This window comes from Macaca thibetana, chromosome X, assembly GCF_024542745.1.
Source record: "Macaca thibetana thibetana isolate TM-01 chromosome X, ASM2454274v1, whole genome shotgun sequence".
NCBI lineage: Eukaryota > Metazoa > Chordata > Mammalia > Primates > Cercopithecidae > Macaca > Macaca thibetana.
This window is the reverse complement of record NC_065598.1, coordinates 41,208,796-41,229,229: the sequence shown is the minus strand read 5'-3', so window position 1 is coordinate 41,229,229 and position 20,434 is coordinate 41,208,796. Positions and strand designations below refer to the sequence as shown.

Genomic DNA, 20,434 nt, shown 5'->3' with positions numbered 1-20,434 from the left:
TTAAGAATTTGCGCCAAGTTGGCCGGGCACGGTGGCTTATGCCTGTAATCCCAGCACTCTGGGAGGCCGAGGCGGGCAGATAACAAGGTCAGGAGTTTGAGACTAGCCTGGCCAATATGGTAAAACCCCATCTCTACTAAAAATATAAAAATTAGCTGAGCGTGGTGGCGGACACCTGTAGCCCCAGCTACTCGGGAAGCTGAAGCAGGAGAATCACTTGAACCTGGGAGGTGGAGGTTGCAGTGAGCCAAGATCATGCCACTATACTTCAGCCTGGGTGACAGAGCGAGACTCCGTCTCCAAAAAAAGAAAAAAAAAAAAAAGAGAGAGAATTTGCACCAAGTCACATAAGTCAGTGGTGGAACCAGGATTCTAATTCAGCCTGCCACTACCCTTTCATCTGTCTACTAGATCCTATCCCTTCTTATTTGACCACATTGACCCAACAACTTCCTCCCTTCCTGCATCATCAGAGTTCTCTCTGTTGGATTTAACATGCTATAGTTTATTTGTATTATACACACACTTATATAGACATATACCTTCTCCTGACCCTACAACCCCCTCCAGCTTTTGCCCCTATTCTTTGCCTCCCTTGACAGCAATTCCTGAAAAGAGTTTTATAGACTACTCACATTGTCCAATTTCCCATTCCTTTCTCATGAACCCAGTCTAGTTAATATCACAGTCTTACTTATTGCACTAAAACAGCTCTTGTCAAGTCACTACTGACCTTCATATTGCTAAGTCCAGTGTTCAAATCCCAGGGCTTGTTCTTGGCCTGTCAGCAACATTTGGCATCCATCCTTCTGAAACACTGTCTTCTCTGGGCTTCTGGGACACCTGCTCTCTTGGTTGTCCTTCTACCTCTCTGGCTGCTCCTTCGCAGATCCTGCTGATTCTTCCTCATCTCCCCTCTCCCACCTCTTCACACTGGAATGCCATAGGCCTCCATCCTTGCTCCTCCTCTTTTTCTCTATTGAAACTGAAAAAACTCAAACTACTCACACCACACAGCAACAATCAATACAGAAGACTTCTGTGACCCAAGGTGTGGAGATTTCTCCCCACCAACAAGCAAGCAATCAACTCTGCAGCAGACTGCAGCTGGGTGTCCTCACAACTAAATTCAAACACTATCTACCTGGAGATAGCATCAGATCCCACAGATTGAGGGCTTAGTCCCACAACCCTCACCTCTTCAGACACCAGTCATAAGTCCAGGCCGCTGAAACTTCTGCCAACCAACTACAAATTGGGGACACCACAGCCTCTTCCTCTTTGGGGTGGTTAATTTGCTACTGCAGCTCACAGAACTCAGGGAAACATTTACTCATGTTTACCATTTTGTTACAAGGGATATTACAAAGAATATAAATACAGAGATGCATAGGACAAGTTATAGGAGAGGAGGGGAGCAGAGCTTCCATACCCTGCCTCAGACACAACACCTTCCAGGAACCTCCATGTGTACAGCTATTCAAAAGCTCCCCAAATCCTGTCCTTTTGGGGTTTTGTGGAGGCTTTATTACTATAGGCATGATTGATTAAACCATCGGCCATTGGTGATAACTTAACCTTTGGTACCTCTCCCCTCCCCAGAGATTGAGGGATAGGGCTGAAAGTCCCAACCCTCTAATCCTGCCTGGGTCTTTGTGACCCCATCCTGAAGCTACCTAGAGGCTGCCAGCCATCAAACATCTTTGGAGTTTCTAAGGATTTTAGGAGTTGTATGCCAGGAAATGAGCTAGAGGACCAAATATATATTTCACAGTATACCTCTGGTCTTCAAACCTGGATTCCTTACATTAAAAGAACATAGGCCAACATGGTGAAACCCCATCTCTACTAAAAATATATAAATTAGCTGGATGTGGTGGCGGGTGCCTGTAATCCCAGCTACTTGGGAGGCTGAGGCAGGAGAATCACTCGAACCCAGGAGGCAGAAGTTGCAGTGAACCAAGATCATGCCATTGCACTCCAGCCTGGGCTACAAGAGCGAAACTCTGTCTCAAACAAACAAAAGAAATATAAAAGAATATGTAACTCAAAAGACACTGCCACATTACTAGAATCTCAGTCAAGCATTAATAATTAGTTCAGTCCATCATCATAATGATGAATAGGTCTCCCAGCATGAGGCCACTCAGGTTTGCAGGCTTTCCATTGATCTTGTCAGGTTCTAAAAGCAGGAATGGTCTTGGTTTCACCCTTTCAGAAACCTGATATAATTGAGCTAAGAGACAGTAACCTTTCTTGCTTTGAGTCTCTTTCAAGGTGTTAATGTAATGTAATAATGGATTTCTCTGAATTCATAACCTATTTATTTATTCTTTTACTCTCAGCTGTTAATTTTTTTTCTTCACTTTATTAATAACCTTTGGAAGAAACATTAGAATCAACACGGTGCTGGTCTAGATGGCAGGCAGCAATATTAGTCTAGTAATTACCTCCTCCTTAGTCCATTCCCATGCAGGGAGACTAAGGTTACATAGGTGCCAATTTAGTGGACCGTTTTTACCACCAGGCAATATAGCTGCATTCACGATTAACCCATTTTGCACAACTTACCCCCATCAGGTCCTTAGGAATTCTGACACGAGGTTTAAAAGGATAGTTACAATTTCTTGTTTAGGATTTTACAATTAAAACATAGTTACAATTTCTTGTTTAGGAATCATCCCTGGTTCTAACACTGGTAGTTATGGCTCTGGTCCTAGAACCACTGCATAGGGAGGGGCGGGGGGAGTTTAGGTAATATGGAAAAGAAGGAAAGAAAAGAAGTATAGTCATTATATCAGCATACTCCCCTCTTGTCAAGAATTGCATAGTCATACCAGCATCCTCCACCACCCTCTCTTCCCCAGATCAATCAGAAAAACAAAAGAATATCTAGTGGGGACACTCCTTTAGCCCCACTCATGTTGAGTGTGAGTACACACTGGTAAAGGCAAGTAAGCCAGCCCTTCTTGCTTTCATCTCCCCCTGTTTTAGACAACCAATGTTTTCACTGCCCATTTTAGTCTCTATCAAACTATTACTCTGAGAAGAATATCTCTGCCCACTGCTGGAACATTATGGGCTGTACTATGTGTTCTTTGGCCTGAAGAAATGGTGTTCAGCTCTCCAAATCTGTGCAATATCTTCTGTCCTGGCTTTTTTATGGCATTCTCATAATTCACATCGTCCACCAGGCAAGCAAAGCCCAGTCCAGAATCAGTGTCCACTCCTGTCAAAACCGATTTGTGGCCTCCCAGGGCTACCAGCATCAGCCTCACTTGCCAGCTTGTTCCGGGCTTTCCCATCAGGAAATCTGCCCCACAGCCATGGGCAGTGTCTGTCTCTTTTGCTGGCAGACAGAACAGTTCTTACTGGCATTTTGTGCCTGAGATGGTGCAAAAGAAACCTGTCTAGATGCAGGCCATCTCTGCACTGTTGCAGTACCCATTTATCCACTCATTTCATGGACCCAGGTGGCCACTTCAAGGGAGCACGCAGGGTTCTCTGCTTGTCAATGTCAATCAATGTCAATCCGAACCCAGAAAGAGGCTCTTCTGATGGGCATCAACATATTCTAATTATTGCACCCCTCAAATTTCCATATAGCCATTCTGCATATGGGCATCCCTTTAATAAATAGACCAGGTTTCCACTGCCCTTCTGCTTGACTTTGTGACCAGGCCACTGGTGACTGTCCATGAGTCAGTAAAAAACCAAACATGGGAGCTTTTGCTATTGTTCATTTCTTCAGAATGCAATTCAGCCGCCAAGCTAATTTGATCTTACCTTCTTTGATCAAGAGTGGCATCCTTCCAAACAGGATTGTTCACCTTGGAACTGTCATCCACACACCAGGCAGCTCTTTGTTGTCAGTTGAAAGCTGTTCACGGGGCCCCGTCCAAGGGTCAGTAGAATCCCGCAGTTCCTCACACAGTTCCGGAGTCAGTCCTAGGGAAAAAGAGGCTCCCTGCTTGAGAGTATTTCCTCCTTGCACTTCCCAGGGAGGATGCTCCTGTATAAACCATTTCCATTTTATTATGGAACTATTCTGGGCACTGCCATCCCCATTTGAATGTTTCTCTGACATCATGTGAGAAAGCATGGGTATTTCAAGTGTCAAGATCATTTTATGTCCTTCAGTCATAGGGGTTAGCTTCAATTAATGTCCCATAGCAAGGTAGTAAATGCCCCCAAGTGGAAATTCTCTAGTGCAAACTCCCAGTAGTTGTCACTGGGAGATGCTCACAGACTTTGGCCATAAGCCCCAGTAAACACCCTGCAAAGGGCAAGCAGATGGAGAATTTGTCCCTACTAGCACTTCAGCTTCTCTACTCTACACTGTGTGAGCTCAAGCAATCTTACTGGTGCCTAGTTAGCATGTCCAATTAATATTTGCTTGAAGTGCAGATTTACACTTCTTCTGTTTTACAATACTGAGTAGGGGAAGTGTCCCCCACCCAGTCATAGTTATCCAGTTCCATAAAATGTTTAGGTAAAGGAGACATAACTTATTTATGTATATCCCGTTTAAACATTCCAAATCTCATACTCCTATCAACCCTTACTTTTACCCTTTTCTTTTTTTTTTTTTTAAAAAAAAAGCATTGAGTCTGCAACAGCGGGTTGAGCCGAGGGACCTTGCTCCTTTTGTCAATCTTTGTCTTGATTAACCTGCCTCAACATTACCCCAAGTAATTGTTGGTCAGCTTTCTCACTGTAATCTCTGCCTTCTGACTTTTTCAATTTCTCCAAACTGGGGTGAATACAGCAAACCTGTTTGGAACCCCTTAACATTGGGAGAACAGCAGAGGCTCCCTACCAACCTTTGATAGTATTATATTGAGATCTTTGTTTTAACCCCATCAATTTTCACTTTATTCATCCCATTTCTTTTTATTTATTTATTTTATTTTTTAATTTTTTTGAGAAAAGAGTCTTGCCCTGTCACCCAGGCTGGAGTACAGTGGTGCAATCTCAGCTCACTGCAACCTCCACCTCCCAGGTTCAAGCAATTCTCCTGCCTCAGCTTCCCAAGTAGCTGGGATTACAGGTGCCTACGCCCATGCCCGGCTAATTTTTTGTATTTTCAGTAGAGACGGGGTTCCACTGTGTTTGCCAGGATGGTCTCAAACTCCTGACCTTAGGTGATCCACCCATCTCAGCCTCCCAAAGTGCTGGGATTACAGGTGTGAGCCACTGCATCCAGCCCTATTCTTCCCATTTCTTAATAGCCGTCTAAAGATTCCACCCTGCTGAGATGAGTCCCATGATTCTCCTCTTTCTTTTTTCTCTTAGTTTCACCCAATCAATGTTTCTTCATTCACCTTATTTCTTAATAACCATTTAAACTTTCCACCTTCCTGGGATGAGTCCTGTGACTCTTCCCTCTGCCTTTCCCCAGTCTTTTGTTAATTACAGTCATGTTTTCATTGGTGCCCATACAAAAGAGGCTCCCTTAGCCATAGCATTTACTACAACCAGAGCAATGGATGTATTCAGTGAGTAAATATCCCAGTCATCATAAAGCCAGTCCCACATGGCCTGCATAGGAACCAAATGAGCTGCTTCACCTGGGGTACTCCATTTGGCATTTATAGGTAGAGTTGGACAGTCTCTACCTTCTCAGGGTATACAGACCTTACAGTGGCTTTTATTCCATTCACTAGGCTGACTGTTCCCTCAGGAATAACTTCCTGTGTGTATGGATCACATTATACCCATTGTGATTGTTCAATAGTGAGCTGTGGGTCCTGCATCAACCCAAACATGCCTGTCCACTCTGCGACATTTAAAACCAAAGAAAGTGCCCTAAATGAGTTACTCTCACAATCCATTTTAATAAAGGATTTTCAGTAAACTGATTATACCAATCTATGAAATGAGACAATTTCTTCACACTGTACCCTCTGGTTTCAATAGTTTCTTGGTTTTGCCCTTCTCTCACATGAACTACCGTCATGGTAACCACAGGTAGTAGAGGTACTGTCATCCCTGTATAATTTTTCCTTTGGGGGTCAGCTTGGAGGCTAGTGGCCTGGGCTCAGACAGACTGAAAGCTGAGCTTGATCTAGCATCAAGGCCTCATCCAGCATTTGTTTCATTTCCGTTCAGCTATTACAGACAACCACCACCAAGGGATTGAATACTTCACCTTTTTCTTTCTAGTTTGCATATCCTTATGCATCCAGTGAACCAACTCCCTGAGTTGGATCCATCTCTAAATTCCACTGGTAACTTTTACCTTTAGTAATTGATTGCAGCACAGTTGCAGCTCCAAACCATGGAAGATCACGTAGTCTACCCAGGAGTCAAAGGTTCCTCATCTCCCACCCTTTCATTCTTTCTCTTCCCAAACCACATATTTCTGTGAGCCAGGACCGTTCTAGCAAACCCTACTTCACTGACACTAACTGAAGGTGGAAAAACTCAGAACTGTTTTCCTCTGTTCTCGCACCACACAGCAACAACAATCAACATGCAAGACTTCTTTCACCAAATGTGTGGGAATTTCTCCCCATTAAGAAGCAAGTAATCAGCCCTGCTGCTGGGTATTCCCTAATTCAATTCTGACACTATAGTATCACATCCCACAGGTTGAGGGCTTGGTCCCCAGGGCCTCCCCTTCCCGCCCTTTCAGACACCAGTCACAAGTCCAGGCCTCCAGAACGTCAGACTGACTGGCTACAAATCAGAGACCCTACACCTGCTCTTTGAGTTCCATTAATTTGTTAGATCAGCTCACAGAAGTCAGGAAAACACTTTTACCATTGTGTTATAAAGAAAATTACAAAGGATACAGATGAAGAGATGCATTGATGGAGGTGTAGGGGTGAAGTGGGAAGCTTCCATGCCCTCTGTGGATGCACTGCCCTCCAGGAACCTCCATGTGTGCAGCTATCTGGAAACTCCCTGAACCCTGTCCTTTTGGGTTTCTACAGAGGCTTCATTACCATTGGCCATTGGTGGTCAACTCAACCTTCAGCCCCTCTCCCCTCCCTGGAGGTTGGGGGTGGGGCCAAAAGTCCCAACCCTCTCATCCCTCCTTGTTCTTTCCTGTGACCAGCCCTCATCCTGCAACTGCCTAGGGGCTGCCAGCCATCAGTTAATTATTAGCATACAAAAAGATAGCCCTTACACCATTCTAAGGATTTTAGGAATTGCATTCCAGGAAACGGAGTTGTAGACCAAATATATATTTCACAATATCACATCCATCTACACTCCCTGCCCTTGGAGAGCTCATCTAGTTTTGATGGCTTTAAATGCTATCTGTACAACAATGACTCCTGAATCCAGGCCTCTCCCTCTAGGTATTCTTTCTTAATTCTCTATACAGTTTGGCTTCCTGACACTTGACTCATTTCACCCCTTCCTACTCTCCCTTCTTACTCCATTCCCATCATATCGGCCTCCTTGCTGTTCTTCAGACTGCAGGCACATTTCACCTCAGCACCTTTGCATGACCCTTCCCTAGAATACTCTTCCCTCAGATATCATGGCTTGTTCCCTCACCATCTTCAGGTCTTAGCTTAGGTATCAGCTTCTTAGTAAGACCTTCCCTGACCACCCTATTTAAAATGTAGGGGAAGGAATGCCACCAGTATTCCCTATCCCCCTTCTCCTGCCTTATTTTCCTCTATAGCATCTGTCACCCTAAGACATACCCATATGTTACTTATATGTTTATTGTCTGTCTACCTCATAAAATATAAGCTGCGTAAGTGTAGGGATTTTTGGCTCTTGGTTCACTTCTGTCTAGCACCTAGAATGTATCTGGCATGCAGTAGGTGCTCAATGAATATTAGTGATTTAATAAATGAATGAATGTTCATTTTATTATACCATGCTACTTCCTCATATTATGCAAAACAATAAAATATTTTAAAAGTAGATTAATAATGTATCTTAAGGCCATGACATGGAATAGTATTACAGGACACTTTTGAGATTTCAGTGGATCTTGATTCTCCTTAAGAATATTACTTCTTGCCAGGCGTGGTGGCTCAAGCCTGTAATCCCAGCACTTTGGGAGGCTGAGACTGGCAGATCACGAGGTCAGGAGATCGAGACCATCCTGGCTAACACGGTGAAACCCCGTCTCTACTAAAAGATACAAAAATATAGCCGGGCGAGGTGGCGGGCACCTGTAGTCCCAGCTACTCGGGAGGCTGAGGCAGGAGAATGGCGTGAACCCGGGAGGCGGAGCTTGCAGTGAGCTGAGATCCGGCCACTGCACTCCAGCCTGGGCGACAGAGCAAGACTCCGTCTCAAAAAAAAGAAAAAAAAAAAAAAAGAATATTACTTCTCAGCCTGGGCAACATAGGGAAATCCCATCTCTACAAAAATAAAAATAAAAAATTAACCAAGCTTCGTGGTGCGCACCTGTAGTCCCAGCGACTCAGGAGCCTGAGGTAGGAGGACTGCTACTTCTCAAATATGCATTCACCCCTCTGATACTCAGTGCTAGTTATTCCTGATTTCCCCCAGAAAAGAGTAGTGCATAATTTTTAGATACTTTCTTTGTTTTGTTTTGTTTTTTGTTTGTTTGTTTTGCCCTCCCAGATACGTAATGAACAGTTTAGAGGTAATTCCTATTTCTCCTTTACTTTTCTCACTTTCTCCATAACAGGGATCTTTTGTTCATTCAAAGCTAGTTTAAATGCCAAATAACAATGAAAATGGCAGCCATTTTAGTCATTTTTCAAATCTTTTAGAAGATAGTTTTAACATTATACACTACCTACTTACAGTGACTTTCAAAGCTTATCTTGGCTAATAGCGTATTTATTTTGTTCCTACCAATGATTATAGTTCTTGTTCTAAGTAATTTGAGCTTGATGCATAATAAATTTCTAGCATGAAAAAGACAAAAAAAAGTCAGTAAACTTAAATGAAAAAGTTTAAGACAGCTCTTTGAGCTGAGTATCACATGCCATGTGTAAACAACAGTTTAACTTCACTACTTATGTCATCTGAAGATGGAAAAACTCAATTAGAATGTTATCCAGCTGGTATGAGCAGGCTTATGTTATATTTCAGTATTTGTCCATGTGTATTTGTAAATCATTACTGTCGATGTAAGAGGGATTTTTTTAGAATGGTTGAAATTTAAATATGAAAAACTCTTGGATAACTTGCAAGTTGAAGAAATAAAATGATACTGGTTGCAGTGGCTTGAGCCTGTAGTCCCAGCTACTTGGGAGGCTGAGTAAGTAATTACTGAGTAATTACTCTAAGTAATTAGAGTAAGGTGGGAGGATTACTTGAGCCCAGGAGTGAAAGGCTGCAGTGAGCTACAACCATGCCACTGTACTCCACTCTGGGAGATAAGAGCAATACCCCATCTCCACAAAAAGAAAAAAAAAAAAGGAAATAACATAAAGAAAAACTTTGCAATGACGGCTACCCAAAGTCATAATACCATTGCTTTGTGTCAGAAAAAACCCAAAAAACAAAAAACAAAAACCAGGCGTGATGCCATGCACCTATAGTCCCAGCTATATAATTTTTTAAAGTTCACAGCCACTGCAAAAGCATGCCAAATTGTAAAGACCGTCGATACTAGGAAGAAACTGCATCACCTAACGAGCAAAATAACCAGCTAACATCATAATGACAGGATCAAATTCACACATAACAATATTAACCTTAAATGTAAATGGGCTAAATGCCCCAGTTAAAAGACACAGACTGGCAAATTAGATGAAGAGTCAAGACCCATCAGTGTGCTGTGTTCAGGAGACCCATCTCACGTGCAGAGACACACATAGGCTCAAAATAAAGGGATGGAGGAAGATCTACCAAGCAAATGGAAAACAAACAAAAGCAAGGGTTGCAATCCTAGTATCTGATAAAACAGACTTTAAACCAACAAAGATCAAAAGAGACAAAGAAGGCTGTTACATAATGGTAAAGGGATCAATTGAACAAGAAGAGCTAACTATCCTAAATATATATGTACCAAATACAGGAATACCCAGATTCATAAAGCAAGTCCTTAGAGACCTACAAAGAGACTTAGACTCCCACACAATAATAATGGGAGACTTTAACACCCCACTGTCAATATCAGACAGATCAACAAGACAAAGTTAACAAAGATATCCAAGAATTGAACTCAGCTCTGCACCAAGCAGACCAAATAGACATCTACAGAACTGTCCACCCCAAATCAACAGAATACACATTCTTCTCAGCACCACATCACACTTATTCCAAAATTGACCACATTGTTGGAAGTAAAGCACTCCTCAGCAAATGTAAAAGAACAGAAATTATAACAAACTGTCTCTCAGACCAATACAATCAAACTAGAACTCAGGATTAAGAAACTCACTCAAAACTGCTCAACTACATGGAAACTGAACAACCTGCTCCTGAATGACTACTGGGTACATAACGAAATGAAGGCAGAAATAAAGATGTTTTTTGAAACCAATGAGAACAAAGACACAACATACCAGAATCTCTGGGACACATTTAAAGCCATGCAGAGAGGGAAATTTATAGCACTAAATACCCACAACAGAAAGCAGGAAAGATCTAAAATTGACACCCTAGCATCACAATTAAAAGAACTAGAGAAGCAAGAGCAAACACATTCAAAAGCTAGCAGAAGGCAAGAAATAACTAAGATCAGAGCAGAACTGAAGGAGATAGAGACACAAAAAACCCTTCAAAACATCAATGGATCCAGGAGCTGGCTTTTTGAAAAGATTGACAAAATTCATAGACCGCTAGCAAGACTAATGAAGAAAAGAGAGAAGAATCAAATAGACGCAATAAAAAATGATAAAGGGGCATATCACCACAAATCTCACAGAAATACAAACTACCATCAGAGAATACTATAAACACCTCTACGCAAAGAAACTAGAATATCTAGAAGAACTGGATAAATTCCTGGACACGTACACCCTCCCAAGACTAAACCAGGAAGAAGTTGAATCCCTAAATAGACCCATAACAGGCTGTGAAATTGAGGCAATAATTAATAGCCTACCAACCAAAAAAAAGTCCAGGACCAGACGGATTTACAGCCGAATTCTACCAGAGGTACAAAGAGGAGCTAGTACCATTCCTTCTGAAACTGTTCCAATCAATAGAAAAAGAGAGAATCCTCCCTAACTCATTTTATGACGCCAGCATCATCCTGATACCAAAGCCTGGCAGAGATACAACAAAAAAAGAGAATTTTAGACCAATATCCCTGATGAACATCGATGCAAAAATCCTCAATAAAATACTGGCAAACCGAATCCAGCACCAGCAGCACATCAAAGAACTTGTCCACCACGATCAAGTCGGCTTCATCCCTGGGATACAAGGCTGGTTCAACATAAACAAATCAATAAATGTAATCCATCATTTAAACAGAACCAAAGACAAAAACCACTTGATTATCTCAATAGATGCAGAAAAGGCCTTTGACAAAATTCAACAGCCCTTCATACTAAAAACTCTCAATAAACTAGGTATTGATGGGACGTATCTCAAAATAATCAGAGCTATTTACGACAAACCCACAGCCAATATCATACTGAATGGGCAAAAACTGAAGCATTCCCTTTGAAAACTGGCACAAGACAGGGATGCCCTCTCTCACCACTCCTATTCAACATAGTGTTGGAAGTTCTGGCCAGGGCAATCAGGCAGGAGAAAGAAATAAAGGGTATTCATTTAGAAAAAAAGGAAGTCAAATTGTCCTTGTTTGTAGATGACATGATTGTATATTTAGAAAACCCCATCGTCTCAGCCCAAAATCTCCTTAAGCTGATAAGCAACTTCAGCAAAGTGTCAGGATACAAAGGCAATGTGCAAAAATCACAAGCATTCCTATACACCAATAACAGACAAACAGAGAGTCAAATCATGAGTGAACTCCCATTCACAATAGCTGCAAAGAGAATAAAATTCCTAGGAATCCAACTTACAAGGGATGTGAAGGATCTCTTTAAGGAGAACTACAAACCACTGCTCAACAAAATAAAAGAGGACACAAACAAATGGAAGAATATTCCATGCTCATGGATAGGAAGAATCAATATCGTGAAAATGGCCATACTGCCCAAGGTAATTTATAGATTCAATGCCATCCCCATCAAGCTACCAATGACTTTATTCACAGATTTGGAAAAAACTACTTTAAAGTTCATATGGAACCAAAAAAGAGCCTGTATTGCCAAGACAATCCTAAGCCAAAAGAACAAAGCTGGAGGCACCACACTACCTGACTTCAAACTATACTACAAGGCTACGGTAACCAAAACAGCATGGTACTCGTACCAAAACAGAGATATAGACCAATGGAAAAAGAACAGAGCCCTCAGAAATAATACCACACATCTACAACCATCTGATCTTTGACAAACCTGACAAAAACAAGAAATGGGGAAAGGATTCCCTATTTAATAAATGGTGCTGGGAAAACTGGCTAGCCATATGTAGAAAGCTGTAACTGGATCCCTTTCTTACACCTTATACAAAAATTAATTCAAGACATATTAAAGACTTAAATGTTAGACCTAACACCATAAAAACCCTAGAAGAAAACCTAGGCAGTACCATTCAGGACAAGGACTTCATGACTAAAACACCAAAAGTAATGGCAACAAAAGCCAAAATTGACAAATGGGATCTAATTAAACTAAGGAGCTTCTGCACTGCAAAAGAAACTACCATCAGAGTGAACAGGCAACCTACAGAATGGGAGAAAATTTTTGCAATCTACCCATCTCTGACAAAGGTCTAATATCCAGAGTCTACCAATAACTCAAACAAATTTACAAGAAAAAATTAAGCAACCCCTTAAAAAAGTGGGTGAAGGATATGAACAGACACTTCTCAAAAGAAGACATCTATGCAGCCAACAGACACATGAAAAAATGCTCATCATCACTGACCGTCAGAGAAGTGCAAATCAAAACCACAATGAGATACCATCTCACACCAGTTAGAATGGCAATCACTAAAAAGTCAGGAAACAAAAGATGCTGGAGAGGATGTGGAAAAGTAGGAACACTTTTACACTGTTGGTGGGACTGTAAACTAGTTCAACCATTGTGGAAGGCAATGTGGCAATTCCTCAAGGATCTAGAACTAGAAATACCGTTTGACCCAGCCATCCCGTTACTGGGGATATACCCAAAGGATTATAAATCATGCTGCTATAAAGACACATGCACACGTATGTTTATTGCGGCACTATTCACAATAGCAAAGACTTGGAACCAACGCAGATGTCCGTCAATGATAGACTGGATTAAGAAAATGTGGCACGTATACACCATGGAATACTATGCAGCCATAAAAAAGGATGAGTTCATGTCCTTTGTAGGACATGGATGAAGCTGGAAACCATCATTCTGAGCAAACTATCGCAAGGACAGAAAGCCAAACACCACATGTTCTCACTCACAGGTGGGAATTGAACAATAAGAACACTTCGACACAGGGTGGGGAACATCACACACCGGGACCTGTCATGGGGTGGGGTGGGGGAGGGATGGCATTAGGAGCTATACCTAATGTAAATGACGAGTTAATGGGTGCAGCACACCAACATGGCACATGTATACTTATGTAACAAACCTGCACGTTGTGCACTTGTACCCTAGAACTTAAAGTATAATAATAAAAAAAGAAAATATATAACATGAAAAAGTAAATAAAAGTAAAGCTTTTTTAGGCCGGGCGCGGTGGCTCACGCCTGTAATCACAGCACTTTGGGAGGCCGAGGCGGACTGATCATGAGGTCAGGAAATCGAGATGATCCTCGCTAACATGGTGAAACCCCCATCTCTACTAAAAATACAAAAAAAAATTAGCAGGGCATGGTGGTGGGCGCCTGTAGTCCCAGCTACTTGAGAAGCTGAGGCAGGAGAATGGCGTGAACCCAGGAGGTGGAGTTTGCAGTGAGCCGAGATTGTGCCACTGCACTCCAGCCTGGGTGAAAGAGCAAGACTCTGTCTCAAAAAAAAAAAAAAGTAAAGTTTTTTAATTAAATAAAACAGGAATTATTTCTTTGATAAAACCACCAAAGAAAGTTCTGTTTACTTATTTCACATCAAAAAAGAATTTGAGTATTAGACCAAGGAATATGTTAATGTCTTATGACTGTTAAATGATATCTATTTAACACCTTTATCTCTCTGAATTAATGATACTTGGTGTGAATATTTATTCCAACAAAAGTAGAGCATCTAAGAGTATATTTTCCTCACAGATGGTTGAGCTCTTCTTACACCCTCTGTAGCCTTAATATATAGACTGTAAAGTATATTGTCATTAAAAAAAATTGAAAAGTGAAAAGGATATTTATATCAGGCTAATCAATTTGAATTTTGGGAAATGAACACACCAATTACACGTATCTTCCAAATCTTATATGCACAAGGGACTATGAATCATGTACTTCATTAAAGTGCAAGGCACATTACTATTGAATTTTTTCTGAATGCATATTACGTTATTATTAGTAGTATCAGGAGGTACTATTTAATTCAGAAAAAACAGCCTGGCCAACATGGTAAAATTCCATCTCTACTAAAAATGCAAAAATTAGCTGGGTGTGGTAGCACATGCCTGTAATCCCAGCTACTTGGGAGGCTGAGGCATGAGAATAGCTTGAACCAAGAACACGGAGGTTGCAGTGAGCCAAGATCATGCCACTGCACTCCAGCCTGGGCAACAAGAGTGAGTCTCTGTCTCAAAAAAAAAAAAAAAAAAAAGACAAGAGACCCCTTAACAGATTTCTTTTTAATCTTGTGATTCTACTAGCTTAGAAAATAATTGATATCATAATTGAAGCATAATTTTATTTAAAAAAATACATTTTGACTCTGTCCTTACCTGTCTTTCCACATCACCTTAGTGAATGGTGAGCAGAAAAGGTGTTTGCTAAAAATAGAGTTCACAGTCAGATATGTAGTAAACTTAAACATATTTGCAATATGTAAAGAATCCTCAGAACTCAATAATGAGAAAACATACAAACAACCCAATTCAAAATGAGAAAAGATTTGAACAGATACTTCAACATAGAACATATATAGATGGCAGATAAGCACAGGCAAAGATGTTCATCATTAGTCATTAGGGAAACGCAAATTAGTGCCACAATGAGATACCTGTACACATGTATTGGAGTGGCTAAAATAAAAAAGACTGACCATACCAAGTGTTGACAAAGATATAGAACAATGGAAACTCATACACTGTTAGTAGGAATGTAAAATGGTATAACCACTTTGGAAAACAGTTGGGCAGTTTCTTAAAAGTTAAACATACTCCTATCATATAGCCCAGCCATTCTACTCCTTAGTATTTACCTAAGAAAGATGAAACACGTCTTCATACAATGAAGACCTTAATGTTCATAGCAACTTTATGTGTAATAGCCAAAAAATGGAAACAACTCAGGGTCCGTCAGCGAGTGAAAGGATAAATTATGGTACATGCATACAATGGAATACCACTCAGTGTTAAAAAGGAATGAACTATTGATACATGCAACAACATGGATAGATTCAAAATCTTTATGCTATATGAAAGAAGCTGGACAATAATGAGCACATACTATATTATTCAATTTATATAAAAGTCTGGAAAATGCAAACTAAGTGACAGAAAGTAGATCAGTGGCTGACTGGGAATGGGGATGAGGGCTACAGAAGGGCATGAAGATACTTTTGAGCATGATGGATGTGTTCATTATCTTGATCACGGTAATGGTTTTATGGTTGTAAATATATGTCAAAACTTATCAAATTGTACATTTTAAACATTTGCAGCTTATTGTATGTAATTATACCTCAGTAAAGCTTTTTGGAGAAAACAAAAAAATATATATTCACAGTCTATCTCTCTTTCACCCTTTTTATTATTTCCAACTGGTTTCATCCACCATCATCTTTCACCTGAATTACTGCAAAAGCCTCCTGACTGGTCTTCCTGCTTTTTTTTTTTTTAAAAAAAACTCTCATCTCCTTCCAATCTATTCTTGGCACAGCCACTAATGTTTCTTTAAAATTGAGGGTTGAAGGCCGGGCGTGGTGGCTCACGCCTGTAATCCCAGCACTTTGGGAGTCCAAGGTGGGCAGATCAGGAGGCCAAGAGATCAAGACCATCCTGCCCAACATGGTGAAACCTCGTCTCTACTAAAAATACAAAAGTTAGCTGGATGTGGTGGTGTGCACCTGTAGTCCCAGCTACTTGGGAGGCTGAGGCAGGAGATTCACTTGAACCTGGGAAGCGGAGGTTGCAGTGAGCCGAGACTGCGCCACTGCATTCCAGCCTGGCGACAGAGCCAGACTCCACCTAAAAAAATAAAATAAAATAAAAGTTGAGGGTTGAAAACTTACCTATTAGTTCTCTAATTGCTCTGGCTTCGACATCTTGTACTATGTTGAATAAAAGTGAGGGAAAAAAAGAAAAATTACCTATTGAATACAGTGTTCACTATTTGAGTGATGGGTACACTAGAAGCCCAAACCTCACCATTATGCAATATAACCATGTAGCAAACCTGCATGTGTAACCCCAGAATCTATAAAAATAAAGTCAGATCATGTCACTCTAGCTCAAGACCCTCCACTGGCTTCCTCTCCTACTCAGAATAAAAGCCAAAGGCCCGCATGGCCTACCCCAGCCTTGTCATCTCTCTGATCTGATCCACTATTCTCCTTGACCCCTTCACATCACTTCACATACATTAGTCTCCTGGCTACTTCTTGAAAATTCCAGACATACTCCCTCCCTTGGGCCTTTGCATTGATTATTTTCTCTGCCTAGACCACTCCCTCACCTCTTCTAAATGTCACTTTCTCAATTGGGCCTACTCTGACCACCCAATTTGTTTTTGTTTTTTAGAAATGAGGTCATGCTCTGTTGCCCAGGCTGGAGTACAGTTGCAGTCATGGCTCACTGCAGCCCTGACCTCATGGGTTGAAGCAATCCTCAGCCTCCCGAGTAGCTGGGATGACAGGTGCATGCCACCACACCTGGCTAATTTTTTAATTTTTTCATAGAGACAGGTTATTGCTAGATCTTGAACTCTTGGCCTCAAGTGATCCTCCCATCTCAGCCTCTCAAAGTGCTGGGATTATAGACATGAGCCACCACACCCAGCCAACCACCCTATTTTAAATTTCAATGTACCCAATCCCTCCTACCTGCTTCACTTTTTTGCCTTATTCCATAGTACTTTTGACATACTCTGTAATTTACCTTTTTTGTGTTTTCTCACCTTCTTGCACTAGAATATGATCTACCATGAGGGCTGGAATCTTTGTTGGATTTCCTTGTGTATGCCAAATGCATAGGACAATGCATGGCATATAATCAGCTCTTGAAATATTTGTGAAATTAATGAGTACTTATAGCATATGAATCCTCAAGATACATTGGCAAATTAGAGTAGGACCAAAGTGAGGAGAAGAGTAAGAAGAGATTTAAAATATACATGAGGGGCCAGTCACAGTGACTCACATCTGTAATCCCAGCACTTTGGGAGGCCAAGGCGGGAGGAACCCGCGTGAGTCCAGGAGTTCAAGACCAGCCTGGGCAACATGGCAAAACCCCATCTCTACAAAATATACAAAACTTAGCCAGGCATGGTGGCACTTGCCTGTAGTCCCAGCTACTCGGGAGGCTGAGGTGGGAGGATTGCCTGAGCCAGGGAGGTTGAGGCGGTGGTGAGCCAGGATCTCATCACTGCACTCCAGCCTGGGTGACAGAATGAGACCCTGTCTCTAAAAATATATAAATAAATAATGGGGGATTCATTTATTTTTGAAACAGGGTCTTATGCTGTCACCTAAGCTGCAGTATAGTGGTGAGATCCTAGCTCACCACAGCCTCAACCTCCCAGGCTCCAACAGTCTTCCTGCCTCAGCCTCCCAAAGTACTGGGATTACAGGTGTGAGCCACCACACCTGGCTTGCAGTGAGCTGTGATCAGACCACTACACTGCAGCCTGGGCAACAGAGGAAGACCCTGTCTCAAAAAACAAACAAACAAAAAAACAAAATAAGTGTGTCCTAATTAGAAAAGTCTGTAATTGTTATAGTCCATGACAATGTAGAATGCTGAATCAGTTGTGGAATTGATTTTTCAAATGCTTGTTTTACCTGGCAAATACATCAAAGGTAACTTGAGGCCAGGCACAATGGCTCACACCTGTAAATCCCAGCATTCTGGGAGGCCGAGGCGGAAGGATCACTTGAGCTCAGGAGTTTGAGACCAACCTGGGCAACATAGCAATACTCCTTCTCTATTAAAAAAAAAAAAGATTAGCCAGACATGGTGCACTTATATCCCAGCTACTCAGGAGGCTGAGGTGGGAGGATCACTTTGAGCCCAGGGGTTCAAGGTTGCAGTGAGGTATGATTGTGCCATTGCACTCCAGCCTGGGCGACAGAGTAAAACCCTGTCTCTAAAAAAAAAGTAACAATGCCTTTATAATAATTACAATTTGTTATTTTAGCCATATGTATGAAATTTATGTGACCTATTATTTTAGCCCTTTATTGCAGAAAATGAAATATTATTTTATTACTATCAGTTTAACTTTAATATCCCTCATTTCAGATTGCTTACCAGTATCATGGAATAAAATCTCCAATCTAAAATTCAATCTGAGTTTTCTATTTAAGAATTTTAGCTTTATTATTTGTTTTAGATTAAGCTTCTGCACTTTTGTAAACGGTTATATATGTTCATTATCTTTCATCTTACATAGGAGCGGGATCGTTATGCCTACAAGATTCATCTTCCAGAAACAGTAGAGCAGCTGAGGAAATTCAATGCAAGGAGGAAACTAAAGGTAAATTGAACAAATCAGCAAAAAAGCCAAGCAGATATAGTTAATGATCATGTTTTTATTCTGTTTTGGTGCCCATAAATATGTACTAATGCTGGCCATTGTTTTTGTTATAGCTAAATTCTCATTTCCAAAAATTACCACCACTTCAAAAAGATTTTGGCTTTTTAAATTATTTAAGGTAGTATGTCAGTATGAGTCTAAACAATAAATTATAATAGAAGATTAGTTGTATTTTAGATTTGTCTTAAATTTATAGCAGAGATATAGTTATATTATTATCCATTATTATTGAATATAAATCTAGACCATGTTTTTTCAAACTTAAATATTTTGACAAATGTATGTTTAGTTCAATGGAAATAACTTTGAATTAGAATTGGAGCTAGGGGCCGGGTGCGGTGGCTCATGCCTGTAATCCCAGAACTTTGGGAGGCCAAGGTGGGTAGACTGCCTGAGGTCAGGAGTTCGAGACCAGCCTGGCTAACATGGTGAAACCCCATCTCTACTAAAAATACAAATTAGCCGGGCGTGGTGGCGGGCACCTGTAATTAATCCCAGCTACTCGGGAGGCTGAGGCAGGAGAATAGCTTGAACTTGGGAGGTGGAGGTTGCAGTGAGCTGAGATAGTGCCATTACACTCCAACCTGGGCAACAAGAGCGAGACTTCATCTCAAAAAAAAAAAAAAAGAATTGGAACTAAGATTGAACAACTATCAGAAAGCAGTAAATAAAATCTTACACTACCTTGATCTACTAGAAAATATTTACAGCTCAGATCACTTTTCTCACCTTTTTTATTCTTCCCAGGTGTCTTTCTCCCTCTTACCACTCTCCCTATCCTCCACCTCACAAAAAAAAAAAAAAAGAAAGAAGAAAACTGGTAATCACCCCATATGGGGAGTCCGTTTGACTTTAAAAGGTTCTGAAAAAGACCAAACATAAAATAATGGAATCTTTTCAGCACTGAGAGAAAATGCTGTGAGAGAGCCAACCCTCCAGAGTAACAAAGAAAAATTGATTATCTTAACTTCTTAAAATTAATTTATGTTTGACTTACTTTTGATACTGAAAAATGTTAACTGTTCTCTAAGTGGTTGATTGGATAGTAGTCTTCCTTAGTCACATGACTCCTGCCAACTATAAAACTTTTCTTCTTAAGTATTTTCAGATATGCCATAAATTCTAATAATACTGTGAATTTATTTTTCAACCCCTGAAGTTAGTGAATTATTATGTATAACTCTAGACTTATAAAAACATTTATATGAATTTTGAGGAAACTATTAGGCCACAATATTATCCTACAGACCTGAAACTTTTGACATGGTCCCCACTAGCCACATGCAGCTATTTAAATTAATTAAAATTAAATGAAAGGTCAGTTTCCCAGTCACACTAGCACATTTCAAGTGCTCAATAACCACATTTGGCTAGTGGCTACTATATTAGACAGCACAAATGTAGGACATTTCCATCATTACAGAAGGGTCTATTCAACCGTGCTCCTATAGAACAAGGGAAATATTAACATATCATTGTTGGTGTTGATTATTCCCATTTTAACTTTTCTCCTCACTGATTTTGCAGTCAAGGGTTCAAACTGACTCTTCT

At 40.8% G+C, this 20,434-nt stretch overlaps 1 protein-coding gene and 1 long non-coding RNA gene across 11 annotated transcripts in view; one reads left to right on the top strand and one right to left on the bottom strand.

Moving 5' to 3' along the window:
* The window catches only part of CASK (calcium/calmodulin dependent serine protein kinase), a 405,070-nt gene that overhangs the window by 266,024 nt on the left and 118,612 nt on the right, over positions 1-20,434 (top strand). For all 10 annotated transcript variants that reach the window (XM_050776177.1, XM_050776176.1, XM_050776182.1 and 7 more), the window contains one exon: positions 18,740-18,823. In XM_050776177.1, coding sequence (XP_050632134.1) covers positions 18,740-18,823 — 84 coding nt within the window. The remainder of the gene's footprint in view (positions 1-18,739; positions 18,824-20,434) is intronic.
* The window catches only part of LOC126946170 (uncharacterized), a 33,933-nt gene continuing 14,402 nt past the window's right edge, over positions 904-20,434 (bottom strand). Inside the window, exons 2-3 of the long non-coding RNA XR_007722601.1 lie at positions 3,787-3,948; positions 904-985 (exon numbers count right to left, since the gene is read on the bottom strand). This is a non-coding gene — a long non-coding RNA (uncharacterized LOC126946170). The remainder of the gene's footprint in view (positions 986-3,786; positions 3,949-20,434) is intronic.